This window comes from Ranitomeya variabilis, chromosome 6 (assembly GCF_051348905.1).
Source record: "Ranitomeya variabilis isolate aRanVar5 chromosome 6, aRanVar5.hap1, whole genome shotgun sequence".
Taxonomy (NCBI): Eukaryota; Metazoa; Chordata; class Amphibia; order Anura; family Dendrobatidae; genus Ranitomeya; species Ranitomeya variabilis.
The window spans coordinates 230607966-230629282 of NC_135237.1; the positions used below are offsets into that span (position 1 = coordinate 230607966).

At 45.4% G+C, this 21317-nt stretch overlaps 1 protein-coding gene across 1 annotated transcript in view; it reads left to right on the forward strand.

Annotated features, from left to right (window-relative positions):
* Positions 1 to 21317, forward strand: part of SLC6A19 (solute carrier family 6 member 19) — a 752476-nt gene that overhangs the window by 681282 nt on the left and 49877 nt on the right. Inside the window, exon 11 of the mRNA XM_077269478.1 lies at positions 4970 to 5132. Within this exon, the coding sequence (XP_077125593.1) occupies positions 4970 to 5132 (163 nt within the window). The remainder of the gene's footprint in view (positions 1 to 4969; positions 5133 to 21317) is intronic.

Sequence of the window (21317 nt, forward strand, 5' to 3'; positions counted from 1 at the left end):
GCTATTAATATCAGCCCACAGTTGTATGTCTAGCCTTTACTGGTTATTAATTATAGGGGTTATAGGGGGACCCTTCGTCATTTTTTGGGGGGTCCCGCATTTTAACAGCCAGTAAAGGCTAAGTATACAACTGTAAGCTGATATTAATAACATGGAAGCTGCATGGGTATTACCCCCTTTCCATGCTCTAAACATCTGGCCTAGCTATTGGCTTTCCTTCTGCTAGTTAAGAAAATTATGTGGGAGCCCATGCTTTTTTTTTTTCAGAAAAATGATCTTTTAGAAAGTAAATACACGTAGAGTAAGCTGCACACGCACTGTATTCTATGTGTATATACTGTATGTTATCCATCTATTCTATCCTGTCGAGTCCTGTTGGGATTTTACTGTACGTAGCTTCTCAATTGCCGGCTTTTTAAGGGACATCGATGTGCAAAAATCGGACAGCACTCGCATGGTCAGAGTGCTGTGCGGCTTTTTTTTCTCGCAGCCATTGACTTGGAATGGCGAGTCTCATCGGAGATACGCAGCAAATCACAGCATGCTGCATTTTTTTCTCAATACGATTTCAGCTGTGAAAAAAATTGCAGATGAGATGTAACCCGTTGAATAACATTACTCATTTATCTGATTGCACGCGTCTGTTATTTTCACAAATGAGTGTGAGCCCACATTTTTCTTAAAAGCAAAAATGGTCTGAGTTTCATCAAGAGTTCCATTGGTCATTTAAAGTTTACCTGCCATGTATCTTGCCTTATGTCCTATATCTGTCCTCTGTCTTTACGCTTCCACCACCCAGGGTAGAGGGGAGTAGAAGTGCCCCGTAGTACACCAACCAGACGAACAAGGTATCAAATAGGGGAAACGGAAAATACCTGGCATACAAATATACACTCACATATAACAGAGGAATGCACCTGGGGGAGGATGGGAGTTAAACTGAAGTAAGAGAAGAAAGGGAAATTATTACAAACTCACAAAACCAAGCAACCATCAGATAAATCCACCAACCGACTACTCAAATAACTACCAACTACTATCCTACCAGCCATGCAGCATAAGCTATCTCAGGACCCAGATTATATAAGGGATAGGAGTGGCTAACTGTGCTCAGCTGAGAGCCCTAGCTCCCAGAGCTCTCAACATAGCAGATTAACCTCTTTACTGCCAAAATAAATTTACACCATGACAATTATATAGTAGAGTCAATTTACATTTTAGATTGTAAATTTTATTACTGAACAACTACAGTGACGTTGATTAACCCAAAAGGTTAATAAATCTGAAACCTGGATATTTATGAAAGTAAAAGTTAGGACTTGTCTTTCTTACAAACGTGGAGACACAGGGGGTCAGTGGAAGCTCTCATAAGCTGGCTTGAAACTTCATGGACCATCCCACTGAATGCCCGCTCTCCTTTTACCATGGGCATAGGACTACTCAGACAACATAGGGGGAGGATAAAATGGCATGGCGATATTTTATTGAACCACAAAACAGACAATAACACATAGAACAGTCCCAGCAACATACCCAAGATGGTGCAAAATTACAGTCTCACCCTTCCACTGCTTCTCTTTGATTTTAGCAGCTGTGGCTCTAGGGCTTCCAGGGCTCACTACCCCCACCTGTGACACCCACAGAGGGGAGGTAACGACAAGCTTGATGGGGTTGCTGTCATTTTTATATTGTCCAGGGACATCAACCGCACAGCTTAGTAATAGAGAAGTGTCTATAAGATGCCTCTCTATTATTAATCCTTTAGTTATATTGTAAATAAACACACACCCAGAATAAAGTCATTTAATTGAAAGAATGACACACTCCTTTAATGAATCTAAATTAATCCATACTCATGCCATCACCCATTCCACTGTAGCCATGGTCTCCTGTAATAAAACTAAAATAAAAAACAACCCCATCCCTCACCTGTCCGTCATTCTGTCCCAAGCTATAATCCATGTCTGGGAATAAACAGTTTTCAACCAGGACAGTGCCAAGATGCGACCTTCCAGGCTTAGAACCAATGAGGAATGAGTTGCTGCAAGCCCAGCAGTGGTGTCATCAAGGTTTCCGCTGGTCACTGAGGATGTGTGCCCAGCTGGATACCTGAACTGTAATGACCTTGGTGACATCAACGCTAGCACAGTAAGAAAGAGTCTCATGGTGCCTCTTTGATCTCACAGAGGTCACCGCAGTTCAGGTGTCCTGCTGGGAATGCAGCCTCAATGAGCACAAAAAACCTCAATGATGCCACCGCTAGTCACTGATGCTGCACAGGGGAGCAGGGGACATTGATGTGAACTGTTTACACTTCAACACCCGGCACCAGGGAACAGCATGAACAGTCCCCCTGATTCCCAGGCACTGGTACATGTCACACTGATGACGCACGGATGTCATTAGTGTGCACGTGTGCGGGACATTTTGAAAGAGCTGTTAGAGAACTCAGCCATTTATCAAACTTTGAAAGACTTTTGGCGATTTTTAGGAAAAAAGCTTAGGAATCCAAACACTTATCTGAAAAGTGCAAAATTTGTGCCCAATTTGAGATTGGCGAACATTTTTCTAACAAGTTCGTTCATCTCTAGTCACAACCTGGCTTCTCTGAATGTCTTCATGAAGCCAGGGGACCAGTGGGTCCCATTCCTGGCTTCCCCAAATGTATCCATGGGTTCAGAGATGGTCAGTGGAGCAGATCTGTATTCTTTCAGCTGGGGCCATAGTGCTCTGAACAGGCACCATGTAGAATAAAAATCTGTGTCTCTTGTGATGGAGCTATGATATCCTGGCTGCTTTTCTGTACAGTGTTTTTAGCTGTGGTTTTGGAAAGAGTTTCACATTTACCCTGAAGGGTAGAAAATCCTTTTTGTACCCACTTCTGTGGTTCACGTTATCATCCGCAGGTCAGAGGGAAGGTGGTTTGAGTTTAACTCATTGTTTGAGTATTTAATCAAGTTTAATAGTCTTTCCTCTGCTTTGCAGATCAACAAACTAGATAGCCTGGACAATGTGTAATCAACATATTAAAAAACATCTATAGTTCAATTACCTTGCATCCCTGTCATCTAAGATAACACAATATGCTACATCAAACGTCAACTCACGAGTCAACATTAAAGGCTCATACGAACAATAGTCTTTATTTCTTGATCAACCAAAAAAAGACACGTGAATACAAAAGTCAAAATAAAGATAATAACATATGCCTCTGGGCCTACTGAATTTACGTCTGGATAATTTAAGATTGAATGCTGTGTCGTCAAACTGGATATTTAAGAAAGTAAAAGTGAGAATTTGTCTTACTTAGGAGAATAGATGTGTGAAAAATTATTGGGCAATTAAATGAAAAATTTTAATTTTCCCATCTCCGTTTATTTGTTTTTTTCATCTGTTAAAGTGAGAATAATAAGTACACCAAAAGGAAAAAAGGGGGGTGGACCTTTTAAATATCGATAAATATACCTCAAACTAGGTTAATATCCAGTAACAACAACAATAATCCTTCTCATAAATGTGAATAATCACAACATTGGGAATGATGTCCAATAAAAACATACCTTTATTAATATATTAGACATAAAGCTGTTAAAAACAGAGCAATATAATATGCGGAGAAAACAGATTATGCACAGGTAATATCACAGGGAAATGTAATAGGAAGTAGGCATAATCAAAATAATGTTCGTATCCCAAAATACATTGTATAAATGTAAGTAAAAATATAGCAGCAGCGTCACTAGGGATATATATTGAAAGAAATCTAAGTGTAATTGATTATTAGAATATAGAGACACCCCAGCAAATATCATAAGAAAAACATACCATATAATATGGAATAACACCAAGTCAGAAGACTCCATACGTTTCGCCAAGTCACTTTCTCAAGGAATATAAGAAAAGGGAAGGAAGTAGAGAAATATACATGCCATCCCAACCAATGATGGAAAAGATTAATAGTTCGTCCTGATTAATAAATCAAGAAAATATTTGGAATTACTTTTACGTTTCTTTTTTATTAAAAAAAAATGTTTTTTTTACATGTGTTCTAGACTCCATATTATTCGGATTATGAGACTCACTTTTTTCCTCCAAGCTTGGGTGGAAAATAGGGGTGCTTCTTATAATCCTAATGTAGCTTACAGGAAAGGTGGATCGGGGTCCCAAGAGGCAGGGTCGCTGCTGCAGGAAGCTGGCGGCGGTGGCAGGAGTGGGGCAATGCTGCAGCTCTGGGCTGTGAGGAAGAGGTATTCCATGTTGCAAGGCTGCGGCAGGCTCTGGGCTTTCACAAAATTTTGGGAGTCCCCGAAGTTCCCATCCTTTTCATTTAAGCTGAAGAGATCTCACTATGCGCATGCGCCACTTCTGGCAGCCAACTTCCCGAAGTCCACTGCAGTGAAAAGGATGGGAAATGTGGAGACTCCTGATATTTTCTGAAAGCCCAGAGCCCACTGCACTTACACCACCAAACATTCCCTACTATCAGCCAGGGGTCTGCAGCATTGCACCACTTCTGCTGCCTCCTTCCTGCCGCAGCGACCATGCCTCCTGAGGCCCCGCTCCACCTCAGCATCCCCCTGGTAAGCCACTGTAAAAGTGGACTGTAAGATGCACCACCATTTTATCTCTTATTCCCAGTTTTTTTTTTTTTAGAACCTAATTGGCCCTCTGTAGCAGCCTTTATTAAAATTTACCATAAGCACATAGCACATCTATGAATTACAATCTCTTAACAAATAGAAGCTAACAGCACATGCAGATATGGTTTTAAAATAGAGTTTGATTTTTTTATTTTCATTGACATATGTACAATTTACCCTTCCTGGTCACACAAGTTGATGTATCCTTCTCTAATTCCACCATTTCTTGTACAACTTTCTAATAAAATGTACATTTAAAAACACAGAATTTCTATATTGGATATGATAGAACACAATAAACTAATACGTATGCTTCTTTATATTTTTAGATTTAACAGAGATATTGAATTCATGATTGGTCATAAGCCAAATTTCTTTTGGCAAGCCACTTGGAGAGTTATCAGTCCTTTGATTATGCTTGTGATATTCTTTTTCTATTTTGTGGTGAAAGTTTCTCAGGAACTTCTATACATTACTTGGGATCCGAACTATGTAAGTATATTAAGGAAGTCTTTCATATGACACAAAAATATATATTGTTTTGTTTCATTTTTTTTTTCAGGAGATTTTAAATTGGTGGATAGTGTTAAAAGAACAGTGATGATCGAGCACTAAAATCCTCCACTGCTCGGTATTTAAATTGAGCAGCTCGGACACTCGGACGGGCTTGGCTTGAATATCGATTATAATAGTAGTCAGTAGGAAACTCAAGCATTTTTCTGGAAGACCCTAACAGGAGGGCTGAGGAGGCAGGTGTAAAAAAAAATCTCTAAAATGGATGGAAACAGTGCTCAAAAGGAATAGGGACAGCATGGGGAAAACGCCTGGACGCATCTCTAAATCCCAGGTTGCTACTAGGATTACTCCAATTTTACGGACTGACAATAAAAATACAAAACCAGAGATAAATAAATAAAGAAATAAATAAAAATGGATTTTACAGGAACAAATGTTAGGAAACATTCTTTCCTGTATAATAACTTGTATATAAGACAAGATTAATAAGAGGAAAAAAAGCCTCCTCCACCTCATAGCCGGGTCATCTCTCATCGTACCTCCCCGTCGCCTGTGACTACATTAGATGACATTTTAGAGGGGGAAATAATAATAAGTGTATAAGATAGGTTATCTACCAAGCCCAATGGAGAAGGTAACATATATAGAGTATTAGGATCTAAAAACTAACTTTGATTAAACTAATCTAAAAGATACAATATACAAAAAGTGCAAAGTGTACAACAATAATGGATGCTACATCAAAAATTGGTATCAAGTGGGATCCTCACCAAACTACTTGCTACAGAGTTAAATGTAAGGGTAGCCTATATATCAGTCTACTAAGACTTATCAATATCTGTAGCCACCTTTACCAAGGTACATAAACTAATTACTAAGCTTCTTTTTTATTGACTCAGATGTGGGTAAGAGATTGAACCTATAGTTACCTGAGTGCTGGAGAAGTGTTGATGCCATGTCAGTTGCTAGTACGTAGTAGTTATCTGTCACAGGGTCCTTCTTCGATACCACACAATCAACAGAGCGAGGGAAGTGTGAACAATCCCAAGACCATTATTATAGTCAAAACTAAAAGGTCCATAAACAATCCACCACACTGAAGACAATAGTCCAGAACACGAATGCAGTTCAGTAACAGGATGAATGTCCAAGGAGATGAGAGTCCAATAATCCAGCAGACAGAAGATAAAAAATGGTCCATATGCTTCCCCTTCTCTGTGACGTGCTGTCTTTACACCATCCTCACCACACAGGATCTGACTTTTTCAGCTCCTGTCCTCCCCAGCCCCCTCCTTATGTCCAGGGGTAGTCAGACAGGTTGGAGTGGTTTTCAGGCCTCCCAGACCTGACAAAGATGCCTCGGGGATTAAGGCACTACAGGAGGTTCATCAAGAGACATAGATATAGTCAGGTTGCAGACAGTAAGTGAGCTAATTCAATTATCAGCCTTTTGGAAGGTAATTGAGACTCCAGACAATATGGGGAATAAACGGAATGATACAGGGCAACAAGAGAACACTATGAAAATCTGTAAAATATAAATAGACACAAAATGATACCCACATAACATATTACACCATCACAACCTCTCCCCCTTATAATTAGTGAGCATGCTATGAGATCTAGGGTGCCGTCACACATTGAAATTTTCATCGCTGCGACGGCACGATTCGTGACGTCGCAGCGATCGTATGGTTATCGCTCCAGCGTCGTAGACTGCGGTCACACGTTGCAATCACGGCGCTGGAGCGATGCCGAAGTCCCCGGGTAACCAGGGTAAACATCGGGTAACTAAGCGCAGGGCCGCGCTTAGTAACCCGATGTTTACCCTGGTTACAAGCGTAAACGTAAAAAAACAAACCGTACATACTCACCCGTCGGTGTCCTTCAGGTTCCTTGCCGTCTGCTTCCTGCTCTGAGTGCAGCCGTACAGTGAGAGCAGATCGCAGCACCGCTGTGATCTGCTCTCACTTTCCGGCCGGCACTCAGAGCAGGAAGCAGACGGCAAGGGACCTGAAGGACACCGACGGGTGAGTATGTACGGTTTGTTTTTTTTACGTTTACGCTTGTAACCAGGGTAAACATCGGGTTACTAAGCGCGGCCCTGCGCTTAGTTACCCGATGTTTACCCTGGTTACAAGCGAAGACATCGCTGGATCGCTGTCACACACAACGATCCAGCGATGTCAGCGGGTGATCAAGCGACGAAAGAAAGTTCCAAACGATCTGCTACGACGTACGATTCTCAGCAGGGTGTCTGATCGCAGTAGCGTGTCAGACACAGCGATATCGTAACGATATCGCTAGAACGTCACGAATCGTAACGTCGTAGCGATGGAAATTTCAATGTGTGACAGTACCCCTACACAGACCTCTGGCCTGCTCACTTTAGTCCACATTGCTCAATTGTTTATAGTTCCTTAAACAGTGGCAGGGGTAGGTCGGCCTGGGGAGCCTATGGTTCTTCTTGAGACAGTCCATCGGCAATCTGGTGTTGGCTTCCCCGCTTGTATTGGATGAAGAAACTGTAGGGTTGTAAGGACAAGCTCCACAGCAGCAATCTTCCATTGTCCCCTGATACGGGGTTCAGCCATGTGAGGGGGTTGTGGTCTGTAACAATTGTTAAGATTCTGCCTTACAAGTATGGCTGCAATTTTTTTAGCGCCCATACGATGGCAAGGCACACCTTTTCAATAGTGGCATAGGCAACTTCCCGATTCAGTAGTATCCAAGTGGCAAAAGCAACAGGATGTTCTTCTCCGGCGGCGATCACTTGGATAAGTACCGCCCCAATCCCAAAGGTGGATGCATCTGTCTGCATGAGGAACCTGTGCTTATATTCAGGGGCAGCCAAGACAGGAGCAGTGATGAGGGCGGTCTTTAACGCTGAAAAGGCATCGTCGCATGCAGTCGTCCACATCACATTCCAAGGCATGTTCTTGCGAGTCAGGTCAGTTAGGGGATTGGCCAAAGTGCCGAAATGAAAAACAAATTTTCGATAGTAACCAGTTGTTCCTAAAAATGCAAGTACCTGCTTTTTAGTCTGGGGTCTACACCAGTTGCTAATGGCTTCCACCTTGGTAGGCTCAGGCATTAGGGTCCCACCCACTACTCTATGCCTGAGGTACTGCACCTCAGCCATCCCTATTTGGCATTTATCAGGACGAATGGTCAATCCTGCAGTAAGGATACAGTCTAGCACTATGCCCAAGTGTTTAAAAATGTTCCTCCCAGGTTGTGCTAAAAATGGCAATGTCATCCAAGTAAGCACAGGCAAAGTCTTGACATTGTTCCAACAGGTGATCTACCAGTCTCTGGAAAGTAGAGACTCTGGAAAGTTTTTCATCCCAAAGGGCATTCCCAGGAACTCAAAAAGCCCAAATGGAGTAATGAAGGCCGAGCGCTCCCGAGCTTCCTCTGTTAGGGGTATCTGCCAGTACCCCTTGCTCAAGTCTAACGTGGTCACAAATTGGGCACTGGCCAGACGATCCAATAGATCATCAATCCTGGGAATGAGGAGAAAGCAGCAGCCCTCAGCTTTAGTACAGCAAAAATATTGTCCTTTTGTATATCCAATAAATGGGAGCCATGGGGCACTTGTTCCAGTGATCCTCCCGCTTGGGCGACCTGAAGAAGATCGTAGAGATACTCGCCGGCGGCGGTATCACTAGGGGGTGCCAAACGGCTAGAAAAGGCAGAGATTGGTCGCGGTATTCTTTCAGCATGTTAATGTGGACGGTTTTCTGTCATCGACCACTAGAGTCCAGGGCAATAACGAGGTTAGTGTCATTAATTTTCTTGACAACCTGATAAGGACCTTCCCACACTGCTTGAAGCTTGTTGGCAGGGGAAGCAGTAATCATGAGCACTTGTTGTCCTTCCATAAATTCCCGGGACCTGGCATTACGGCCATACCAGGTTTTTTGTCTTGACTGGGCCATTCGCTGTTGTTCTTTAGCCAAAGTAGCTAGCTGGGCGAGATGGTCTCTGTACTCTAGAACATAGGGAATGATGGGCATTCCGGTGTCTGAGATATCTCCCTCCAAATGTTCTTTCAGAAGAGTTAGAGGCCCACGGACCTTCCAACTAAACAGTAGTTGGAAGGGAGAGAACCCTGTAGACTCTTGGGGAACCTCGCGATAGGCGAAGAGGAGATGTGGCAGGAATTTTTTCCAGTCTTTTTCAACATCAGCAAAAGCCCTCAGCATATTTTTTAGGGTTCCATTAAAGCGTTCACATAGTCCGTTGGTCTGCGGGTGGTATGGGGTGGTGCGAATGGCTCGAACACCACCGGTATGCGATAGGGACTGGACCAGATCTGACATGAACTGAGTGCCTTGATCTTAAAATATTTTACTAGCAAACCCTACCCGGGTAAAGATGGTAACAAGGGCCTTGGCTACCTTTACTGCTGTAATACTGGACAGGGCCACAGCTTTAGGATACCGAGTGGCATAGTCCACCACTGTCAGGATATATTTTTTCCCCGACCGGCTGGGGTGGGCCAAAAGGACCTATGATGTCGACAGTTACACGTTGAAATGGTTCTTCAATTATGGGCAGGGATTGCAGGGGTACCTTATGTCGAGCTTTTGGATGCCGCATTCGCTGGCACACATCGCAGGTGCGGCAATAATGGGCTACTGACTGAGATGCCAGGCCAGTAAAAACTTTGGGTGAGTCTCTTTTCAGTCCTTTTTCTCCCTTGTTGCCCAGCCAAGGGAATGTGATGGGCCAGTTGGACTAGCTGTGCCCTGTACTTCTGAGGGACAATGAGTTGCCTGGTCGTTGTGTCAGGGTTGCCCTTGTCACTGACGTTTGTTACACGATAATACAGTCCGTTTTCTCGAGTGAAGTCATCCCCATTATCTCCCATGTGCCCAGTTTCTGCCCTTAGCCTAAGGGCTGCTAAGGTAGTGTCACCCTCTATTTCTCTCCTAAACTCCTCTCTATCCCAAGACTCTCCCAATGTAGTAGTAGTGAACGCATTGCTTCCCAACTCTGATGCGGTTCGTGGTGGTTGCTCCCTGGTGAGGTCCAGGTGACATAGTGCTTGAAGGGCCTGTAGTCAGGTGACTGCTCCCACAAATTGGCACTGTAACTCCCCAATGTCGTTCCCAAGGAGGATATCTGCAGGAAGTCCTCCCATAACTCCAATCCAACACAGTTTTTCTCCACAACCATAATCCAAACCCACAGGAGCTCGCTGTATATATTTGCGGGCACCCCCCCGCCAGGACAATGGTAATTCCCGGACCCTGGTGAATTGCCTCGGATCTAACCACACGGGGGTCAGCGATAGACAGGAATGCCCCCGTGTCTCTAAATCCTGACACTTTGTATCCATCAATTAAGATATCCTGCAGATGGCATTGATGTTGCTCTGGGTAGCTAAAGGACAAAGGCCGGAGTCCGTACACTCCAGGAGGGGTATCTATGGTGCCGTGGTCGGTGGTCCACTCTGGTGGGGGTGGTGGTAGCTCTTCCTCAGGTGGGATGGAGTGCACAAGATGCACTGGAAGAGGTGGGGCCGTGTGGGGCTCCCTCTGAATCCTTGAGGGACAGCCAAACTGCAAATGTCCAGGTTGCCCACACCCATAACATCTCCTCTCTGTGATACCCCCAGGTCTTGGTCGGAACTGTTGGGGCCCAGGATTGTGAAGTGTGATTGTCATCGGCTTGCGACTAGGTGGAAGGGCAGATATAATCGGGGGGGGGGGATGGGGCACGGGAGCAGGCCATGGCTCATTGTTCAGAAACCTCCATTGCATTCAGATAGTAATGTGTCATGGTCCTGGTGGTAGGAACACATGAACTGACCTGATAGGTAAACCAAAACATAGGACAAGCTCTGGGGATGTGGGAACTTTACTGACCGTAATTCTGATCCTATCAAAACACACTATAGGCAGCCGTGGAGCGTTCCTAACTCGGCCTAGACGCCTCTGCACAGCCTGAGAAACTAGCTACCCCTAGAGAGAAACAAAGCCTCACTTGCCTCAGAGAAATTTTCCCCAAAGTGAGAGCAGCCCCCACAAATAATAACGGTGAGTTAAGAGGAAAACACAAACATAGAAATGAAAACAGGTTTTAGCAAATGAGGCCCGCTAAAAACTAAATAGTCAGAAGATAGCAAGGAATCTGTGCGGTCAGTATAAACTACTACAAAAAATTATCCACGCAGAGAATACAAAAAGACCCCCACACCGACTCACGATGTGAGGGGCGCAACTCCGCACCCCAGAGCTTCCAGCTAGCAATCAAATAGCATATAAGCAAGCTGGACTGAACTCATCATATACTGAGAAACATTTTCAAATAGCAATGAGAAAAAATAGACTAGCATGAACTTAGCTTCTCCACGAGGAGACAGGTCACAAGGGAAGCCCCAGAGAGATCTGAACCAGTACTGAATACGACAGCAGGTAACAAGTAAAGGTCCAAGTGGAGTTAAATAGGCAGCAAGCCTAGCAGGAAACGAGGCAGCTGGAGTCCAGCTACAGACCAGCCGTAACACTCAAAGCCACCAGAGGGAGCCCAAGAACAGAACTCACAAAGTACCACTCATGACCACAGGAGGGAGCCCAAGAACGGAATTCACAACAGTACCCCCCCCTTGAGGAGGGGTCACCGAACCCTCACCAGAGCCCCCAGGCCGATCAGGACGAGCCAAATGAAAGGCACGAACCAAATCGGCAGCATGGACATCCGAGGCAACAACCCAGGAATTATCCTCCTGACCATAGCCCTTCCATTTAACCAAGTACTGAAGCTTCCATCTCAAAATACGAGAATCCAAGATCTTCTCCACCACATACTCCAATTCTCCCTCGACCAACACCGGAGCAGGAGGATCAACAGAAGGAACCACAGGCACCATATACCTCCGCAACAAAGACCTATGGAACACATTATGAATGGCAAAAGATGCTGGGAGGTCCAAACGGAATGACACAGTATTGAGGATTTCTGAAATCTTATAAGGACCGATGAAACGAGGTTTAAACTTGGGAGAGGAAACCTTCATAGGAACATAACGAGATGACAACCATACCAAATCCCTCACACGAAGTCGGGGACCCACACAGCGACGGCGATTAGCAAAGCGCTGAGCCTTCTCCTGTGACAACGTCTAATTGTCCACTACGTGGTTCCAAATCTGATGCAACCTATCCACCACAGAATCCACCCCAGGACAGTCAGAAGGCTCAACCTGACCCGAGGAAAAACGGGGATGAAAACCAGAATTACAAAAAAAGGCGAAACCAAAGTAGCAGAACTAGCCCGATTATTGAGGGCGAACTCAGCCAATGGCAAAAAAGTCACCCAATCATCCTGATCAGCAGAAACAAAACATCTCAGATAAGCCTCCAAGGTCTGATTAGTTCGTTCGGTTTGGCCATTTGTCTGAGGATGGAAGGCCGAAGAAAAAGCCAAATCAATGCCCATCTTAGCACAAAAGGACCACCAAAATCTGAACACAAATTGGGATCCTCTGTCAGACACAATGTTCTCCGGAATACCATGCAAACGAACCACATTCTGAAAAAACAGCGGAACCAAATCAGAGGAGGAGGGCAACTTAGGCAAGGGCACCAAATGGACCATTTTAGAAAAACGATCACAAACCACCCAGATGACAGACATCCTCTGAGAGACTGGAAGATCCGAAATAAAATCCATGGAAATATGCGTCCAAGGCCTCTTCGAAACAGGCAAAGGCAAAAGCAATCCACTGGCACGAGAACAGCAAGGCTTAGCCCGAGCACAAATCCCACAGGACTGCACAAAGGAACGCACATCCCGCGACAAGGAAGGCCACCAAAAGGACCTGGCCACCAGATCCCTGGTACCAAAAATCCCAGGATGACCCGCCAACACAGAAGAATGAACCTCAGAAAAAACTCTACTGGTCCATCTATCCGGGACAAACAGTCTCTCCGGTGGACAACGGTCAGGTCTATCGGCCTGAAATTCCTGCAGCACCCGCCGCAAATCAGGGGAGATGGCAGACAAAATCACCCCCTCTCTGAAGATACCAGCCGGCTCAGAAACTCCCGGAGAGTCAGGCACAAAACTCCTAGAAAGGGCATCAGCCTTCACATTCTTTGAGCCCGGAAGGTACAAAACCACGAAATCAAAACGGGAGAAAAGCAGCGACCAACGAGCTTGTCTAGGATTTAACCGCTTGGCAGACTCGAGATAAATCAAATTCTTGTGATCCGTCAAGACCACCACGCGATGCTTGGCTCCCTCAAGCCAAGGTCGCCACTCCTCGAATGCCCACTTCATTGCCAACAACTCCCGATTACCAACATCATAATTCTGCTCGGCAGGCGAAAACTTTCTAGAAAAGAAAGCACATGGTCTCATCACCGAGCCATCAGAGCTTCTCTGTGACAAGACAGCCCCTGCTCCAATCTCAGAAGCATCAACCTCGACCTGAAAGGGAAGAGAGACATCAGGCTGATGCAAGACAGGAGCCGAAGAAAACCGACGTTTCAGCTCCTGAAAGGCCTCAACGGCTGCAGAAGACCAATTCGTCACATCAGCACCCTTTCTAGTCAAATCCGTCAAAGGTTTAACCACACTAGAAAAATTAGTGATGAAACGACGGTAAAAATTAGCAAAGCCCAAGAACTTCTGAAGACTCTTCACCGATGTAGGTTGAGTCCAGTCATAGATGGCCTGGCCTTTAACTGGATCCATCTCGATAGTAGAAGGGGAAAAAATAATGCCCAAAAAGGAAACCTTCTGGACTCCAAAGAGACATTTAGAGCCCTTCACAAACAAGGCATTGGCACGCAGGACCTGAAACACCATCCTGACCTGCTTCACATGAGACTCCCTACATCAGAAAAGACCAAAATATCATCCAGGTACACAATCATAAATCTATCCAGATACTCTCGGAAGATGTCGTGCATGAAGGACTGAAACACGGAAGGGGCATTAGAAAGCCCAAAAGGCATCACCAAGTACTCAAAATGACCTTCGGGCGTATTAAATGCTGTTTTCCATTCATCGCCCTGCTTTATACGCACAAGATTATAAGCTCCTCGAAGATCTATCTTGGTGAACCAACTAGCCCCCCTAATCCGAGCAAACAGATCGGACAGCAGAGGCAAAGGGTACTGAAATTTGACCGTGATTTTATTTAGAAGGCGATAATCTATACAGGGTCTCAGAGAACCATCCTTCTTGGCCACAAAAAAGAACCCTGCACCCAAAGGTGACGAGGACGGACGAATATGCCCTTTCTCCAAAGACTCCTTTATATAAGTCCGCATAGCGGTATGTTCTGGTACAGATAAATTAAAAAGTCGACCCTTAGGGAACTTACTACCAGGAATCAAATTTATAGCACAATCACAATCCCTATGAGGAGGTAGGGCACTGGATTTGGGCTCATCGAATACATCCTGGTAATCCGACAAAAATTCAGGGACCTCAGAAGGAGTAGAAGAAGCAATTGACACCAAAGGAACATCGCCATGTACCCCTTGACAACCCCAACTTGACACAGACATTGCTTTCCAATCCAGGACTGGATTATGAACCTGCAGCCATGGCAGACCCAACACGACAACATCATGCAAATTATGTAACACTAGAAAGCGAATAACCTCCTGATGTGTAGGAGTCATGCACATAGTCACTTGAGTCCAGTACTGAGGCTTATTCTTGGCCAATGGCGTAGCATCAATTCCCCTTAGTGGAATAGGGAATTGCAATGGCTCCAAGATAAAACCACAGCGCCTGGCAAATGACAAATCCATCAAATTCAGGGCAGCGCCTGAATCCACAAAAGCCATAACAGAGTAGGATGACAGAGTAAATCAAAGTAACAGACAAAATGAATTTAGGCTGTACAGTACCAATGGTGACAGACTTAGCGAACCTTTTTGTGCGCTTAGAACAGTCAGAGATAACATGAGTGGAGTCACCACAGTAAAAGCACAACCCATTCTGACGTCTGTGATTTTGCCGTTCAATTCTGGTCAGAATCCTGTCACATTGCATAGACTCAGGCTTCTGTTCAGAAAACACCGCCAGATGGTGCACAGGTTTGCGCTCCTGCAAACGCCGATCAATCTGAATGGCCAAAGACATTGACTCATTCAGACCCACAGGCGTGGGGAACCCCACCATAACATCCTTAAGGGCTTCAGAAAGACCCTTTCTGAAAATCGCTGCCAGGGCACACTCATTCCATTGAGTGAGCACAGACCACTTCCTAAACTTCTGACAGTAAACCTCTGCTTCATCCTGACCCTGAGAGAGAGCCAGCAAAATCTTTTCTGCCTGGTCCACTAGATTAGGTTCCTCATAAAGCAATCCAAGCGCCAGAAAAAACGCATCCACATTTAGCAATGCAGGATCTCCTGGCGCCAGGGAGAATGCTCAATCTTGAGGGTCACCACGTAACAAAGAAATAATAATTTTAACTTGCTGAGCAGGGTCACCAGAGGAACGAGGTTTCAGAGAAAGAAACAATTTGCAATTATTTTTGAAATTCAAAAACCTAGACCTATCTCCAGAGAACAGCTCAGGAATTGGTATTTTAGGTTCTAACATAGGACTGTGAATTACATAATCCTGAATGCTTTGTATCCTTGTAGCGAGCTGATCCACACAAGAGGACAGACCTTGCATGTCCATATCTGCAGCTGAGTCCTGAACCACCCAGAGATTAAGGGGAGGAGAGAGGCTAAACACACTGCAGAGGAAAAAAAAAAACCTCAGAGCTTCTCTTATCCCTCTTTTGCGATGCATTAACACTTTACGGGCCTGCTGTACTGTTATGGTCCTGGTGGTAGGAACACATGAACTGACCTGATAGGTAAACCAAAACATAGGACAAGCTCTGGGGATGTGGGAACTTTACTGACCGCAATTCTGATCCTATCAAAACACACTATAGGCAGCCGTGGAGCATTCCTAACTCGGCCTAGACGCCTCTGCACAGCCTGAGAAAATAGCTACCCCTAGAGAGAAACAAAGCCTCACTTGCCTCAGAGAAATTTTCCCCAAAGTGAGAGCAGCCCCCACAAATAATAACGGTGAGTTAAGAGGAAAACACAAACATAGAAATGAAAACAGGTTTTAGCAAATGAGGCCCGCTAAAAACTAAATAGTCAGAAGATAGCAAGGAATCTGTGCGGTCAGTATAAAATACTACAAAAAATTATCCACGCAGAGAATACAAAAAGACCCCCACACTGACTCACGATGTGAGGGGTGCAACTCCACACCCCAGAGCTTCCAGCTAGCAATCAAATAGCATATAAGCAAGCTGGACTGAACTCATCATATACTGAGAAACATTTTCAAATAGCAATGAGAAAAAATAGACTAGCATGAACTTAGCTTCTCCACGAAGAGACAGGTCACAAGGGAAGTCCCAGAGAGATCTGAACCAGTACTGAATACAACGACAGCAGGCAACAAGTAAAGGTCCAAGTGGAGTTAAATAGGCAGCAAGCCTAGCAGGAAACGAGGCAGCTGGAGTCCAGCTACAGACCAGCCGTAACACTCATAGCCACCAGAGGGAGCCTAAGAACAGAACTCACAAAGTACCACTCATGACCACAGGAGGGAGCCCGAGAACAGAATTCACAACAGTAATGACTTCGTCAGCCAGGGGCAGCTCTATCCACGGTACATAGCATGCGCTCCCATACCCATTCCTCTGCGGGGCACTTGGCAAGAAATTGTTCTATAATGAACGCCTGTATAACATCTTCCACATTAAAGGCATTTTCTGCTTCCAGCCATCTCCGACATGCCTGGGACATCTTATGTGCATACATCCTAAACGATCCCCCGGTGGTGCCTGGGAGGTCTCGGAACTTGGCCTTGGGGTGATAGCATGGTAATCCAGGATAGTCCGTTTTACAGTGTTATAATCCTGATTCCGCTGTGAGTCAATGGTTCAGTAAGCCTCCGCCATGCTTCAAGTTCAGGAGTCCCACTAACAAACGCATCCTTCCAGATTGGGGCACCTCCATCACTGCACACTGCTGCTCAAAGTCCTTGAAGAACCCCTTCACATCTCTGGAAGCCTCATCAAATGGCTTAAACTCTGTCCGGGTGATCCGTACAGGCTCCCGGATCGTTGGGTTTACCCTTCACATTGCATTACTCCCTCTTTCAAGCTCCATTGCTTCTTGTCTCCGCCGTGCCCGGCAGTCAGCCTCCTCCTTATACTCCTGAGAGACACTGGGGCTCAGAACTGCCATCTCTCTTTCTTACCACACCAACCACTGGCTTTTTGGGATGGGGATCCCTGTCTCCAGTGCTTGTCCTTCAGACATCTAGGAGGAGGTGGCCGGGCTAGCACCCACCAGTAGGTCAATCAAGGCTTCTTTAGTCAGTCCCTGGTAGTTCAGGCCCAGGTCTCTGGCTCGCTCCTGTAAACTGGATACAGTCCAATTTCTGTACTCACTCTGTGGGTGTTTCTCCATTGGGATACACTCTGTTAATCTCACTGCTGCCACCAGTTATCACGGGGTCCTTTTCTGATACCACACAATCAACAGAGCGAGGGAAGTGTGAACAATCCCAAGACCTTGATTATAGGCACAACTAAAAGGTCCATAAACAATCCACCACACTGAGGATACAATAGTCTAGAACATGAATGCAGTTCAGTATCCGGATGAATATCCAAGGAGATGAGAGTCCAATAATCCAGCAGAGGATAAAAAATGGTCCATATGCTTCCCCTTCTCTCTGATGTGCTGTCTTCACAACATCCTCACCACACAGGATCTGACTTTTTCAGATCCTGTCCTCCCCAGCCCCCTCCTTATGTCCAGGGGTAGTCAGACAGATTGGGGCAGTTTTCAGGCCTCACAGACCTGACAAAGATGCCTCGGGGTTAAGGCACTACAGGGGGTTTATCATGAGACATAGATACAGTCAGGCTGCAGACAGTAAGTGAGCTAATTCAGTTATCAGCCTTTTGGAAGGTAATTGAGACTCTAGACAATATGGGGAATACACGGAATGATACAGGGCAACAAGAAAACACTATGAAAATCAATAAAATTTAAATAGACACACAATTATGCCCACATAACATATCACACCATCACATTTTCAATATCCCCAATGGATATACACAGACAAGTGTAGAAAAGGCTATTCCACTTGATATCAATTTTTCTGTTGTATCCATTATTTTTGCACACTTTGCACTTTTTGTATATTGTCTCTTTAGATTAGTTTAATAAATGTTAATTTTTAGGTCCCAATTCGCTTTACGGGAAATAATAATACACCCACTGGTAAATGTAATTTTAACATTTTACTACCTTATCTGGACATGTGTTGTGTGTGACATGGTCAGACACATGCTGTTTAGTTTATGAAGGAGGGAATCTGAAACTCACAAAGCCTATGCAGGCGATGCAAGAACTGATAACAGTTTGATGGAAGAGGTACTCAGATACCCCCTATATTAGACATAATGGAGTGCCTCAAACATTTTGTTAAATTATTTGGTAAAACTATTAGGCTCCCAGACTCATAAATCCTATGCACTAAGTGCAAGATTTGCCAAGAATTAGAAGGAGAGACTGCAATACACCCTAAAAAACATGTACATGAAGGGCTCCAAAAACATTTTTCCCCCCATTTTTAACGAGTGGGACTTCTAGACTGGTAAAGAATATGCACTAAGTGTAAGGGCTGCTAACAATTAGGAGGAGGAACTGCAAGACAGCCTGGATGACACGTAGAGGAGGAGGTCATAAAAACATTTTTTTCCCATTTTTCAGGAGTTGGATTGTAGACTGGTAATACTTATGCACTAAGTGCAAGAGCTGAAAACATTTACATTTACCCATGGGGGTATACACAGGGCCATATTTGGCCTTCATGCTGCCCTAGGCACTTTTCGTGGTTGCGCCCCTTACTGACGTCACACACTGAGTCTGTGCACATGACATCTATATAAGGCATATCTACTCTGTGTTAGGGTTGGCGGAACGCACCGAATATATATATTTATTAGAAGAAGTTGGTGCGTTCGCAACCCGGGATCCACCGTGCAGGAAAGCACCTGCAGCTAGATATGGCGGTACAATTTAGTAATATAAACAGATTTTGCTACTTCACAGAGTCTGTTAGCAAGGATAACGCTGTGCCCTTTTGGCTCACAGAGGAACACAGCTACTTAGTAGAGCAGATGGTGGTCATGCAGTCAAATGCAAACACGCAGCTCCTCGCCGGAGGTGCCAGCATTCTAGGGGCTTATTTCAGCCGGGTCTCTGAATACATACACACCAAACTCCTCGCCGGAGGTGCCAGCATTCTAGGGGCTTATTTCAGCCGGGTCCCTGAATACACACAGAAACATGACCACACTGGCGTGGAGCTTGTACATAAATTGACACTAGCTCATGGCCGTGCGGTCATGCGCACCTCTTATAGCTGCAGCAAGTACAGGACCTTCCTAGAAGGACCAATGAGAGACTGCCACAGACGTTGAACACCTTCAGGACCTTCCTAGAGGACCAATAGGATTTGCTGCAGTACCTTAGCATGTGACCCTGGATCTCCAATGAGAGATCTTACCCTGGGAATGCTCAGAAGAGGAAAAGTAGGACTTAGTCCCAAAGACATCTGCTCGCTGCTGACCAATACTGGCCACAATGGCAGAAGCTGGAAGGACAGCAGTAACCCTTCGCACAGTGTCAGACTGAGCATGACGCTGGGACCGACGCCTCCACTGAGCAGGCTCCACTGCCGCAGGAGAAGAATGGGAGACCGCAGCAGAGATGGATCGAGATTCCCTCTGTGCAGAGGCAGGAACTCGACCCCTAACATTACCCCCCCTCCTAGGCCCCCCCCTCCTTGGACCTCGCCATGCTCGAAGGCAGCAATGAGCTGCGGAGCCCGAATATTCTTAGCAGGCTCCCAGGACCTGCCCTCAGGACCATAACCCTTCCAGTCCACCAAATAAAATGTTTTGCCACGTACCACCTTGAACCCCAAAATAGCATTCACCTCATAATAGTCCGTAGACGAACCCAATGTCCCAGCAGATGACTCGGAAAACCGGGACATGTATACGGGCTTCAAGAGGGACACATGGATGGTGTCGGTGATACCCAGACGTGGCGGAAGGGCCAGATGGTAGACCACTGGGTTAACCTGTTAGAGGACCTTGAAAGGACCCAGGTAGCAAGGAGCAAACTTAGTGGACTCAACTCGCAGCCTGATGTTATGGGTGGAGAGCCACACTAAGTCGCCAGGAGCAAAGGTCGGAGCGGAGCGCCGATTGTCATGATTCTCAATGGCGAGAGAAATAGCCCAGCATATATGAGAACTAGCTCTTGGAAGATGGAAACTATACTGACCATGAACTAAACCTGCCGCACAACTAGAAGTGGCCGGGTAGCATGCCTACGTTTTTTTATCCCTAGATGCCCAGCGCCAGCCGGAGAACTACCTAATCCTAGCAGAGGAAAAGACAGTCCTGCCTCACCTCTAGAGAAATTTTCCCAAAAGGCAGACAGAGGCCCCCACATATATTGGCGGTGATTTTAGATGAAATGACAAACGTAGTATGAAAATAGGTTTAGCAAAATCGAGGTCCGCTTACTAGATAGCAGGAAGACAGAAAGGGCACTTTCATGGTCAGCAGAAAACCCTATCAAAACACCATCCAGAAATTACTTTAAGACTCAAGCATTAACTCATAACACCAGAGTGGCAATTTCCGATCACAAGAGCTTTCCAGACACAGTAACGAAACAGCAGCTGTGAACAGGAACAAAATGCAAAAACACACAAGGACAAAAGTCCAACTTAGCTGGGGGTTGTCTAGTAGCAGGAACAAGCACAGAAGGCTTCTGATTACATTGTTGACCGGCATGAAACTGACAGAGGAGCAAGGTTATATAGCGACTCCCACATCCTGATAGGAGCAGGTGAACAGAGGGGATGATGCACACAAGTTCAATTCCACAAGTGGCCACCGGGGGAGCCCAGAATCCAATTTCACAACAGTACCCCCCCCTCAAGGAGGGGGCACCGAACCCTCACCAGAACCACCAGGGCGATCAGGATGAGCCCTATGAAAGGCACGGACAAGATCGGAGGCATGAACATCAGAGGCAGTGACCCAAGAATTATCCTCCTGACCGTATC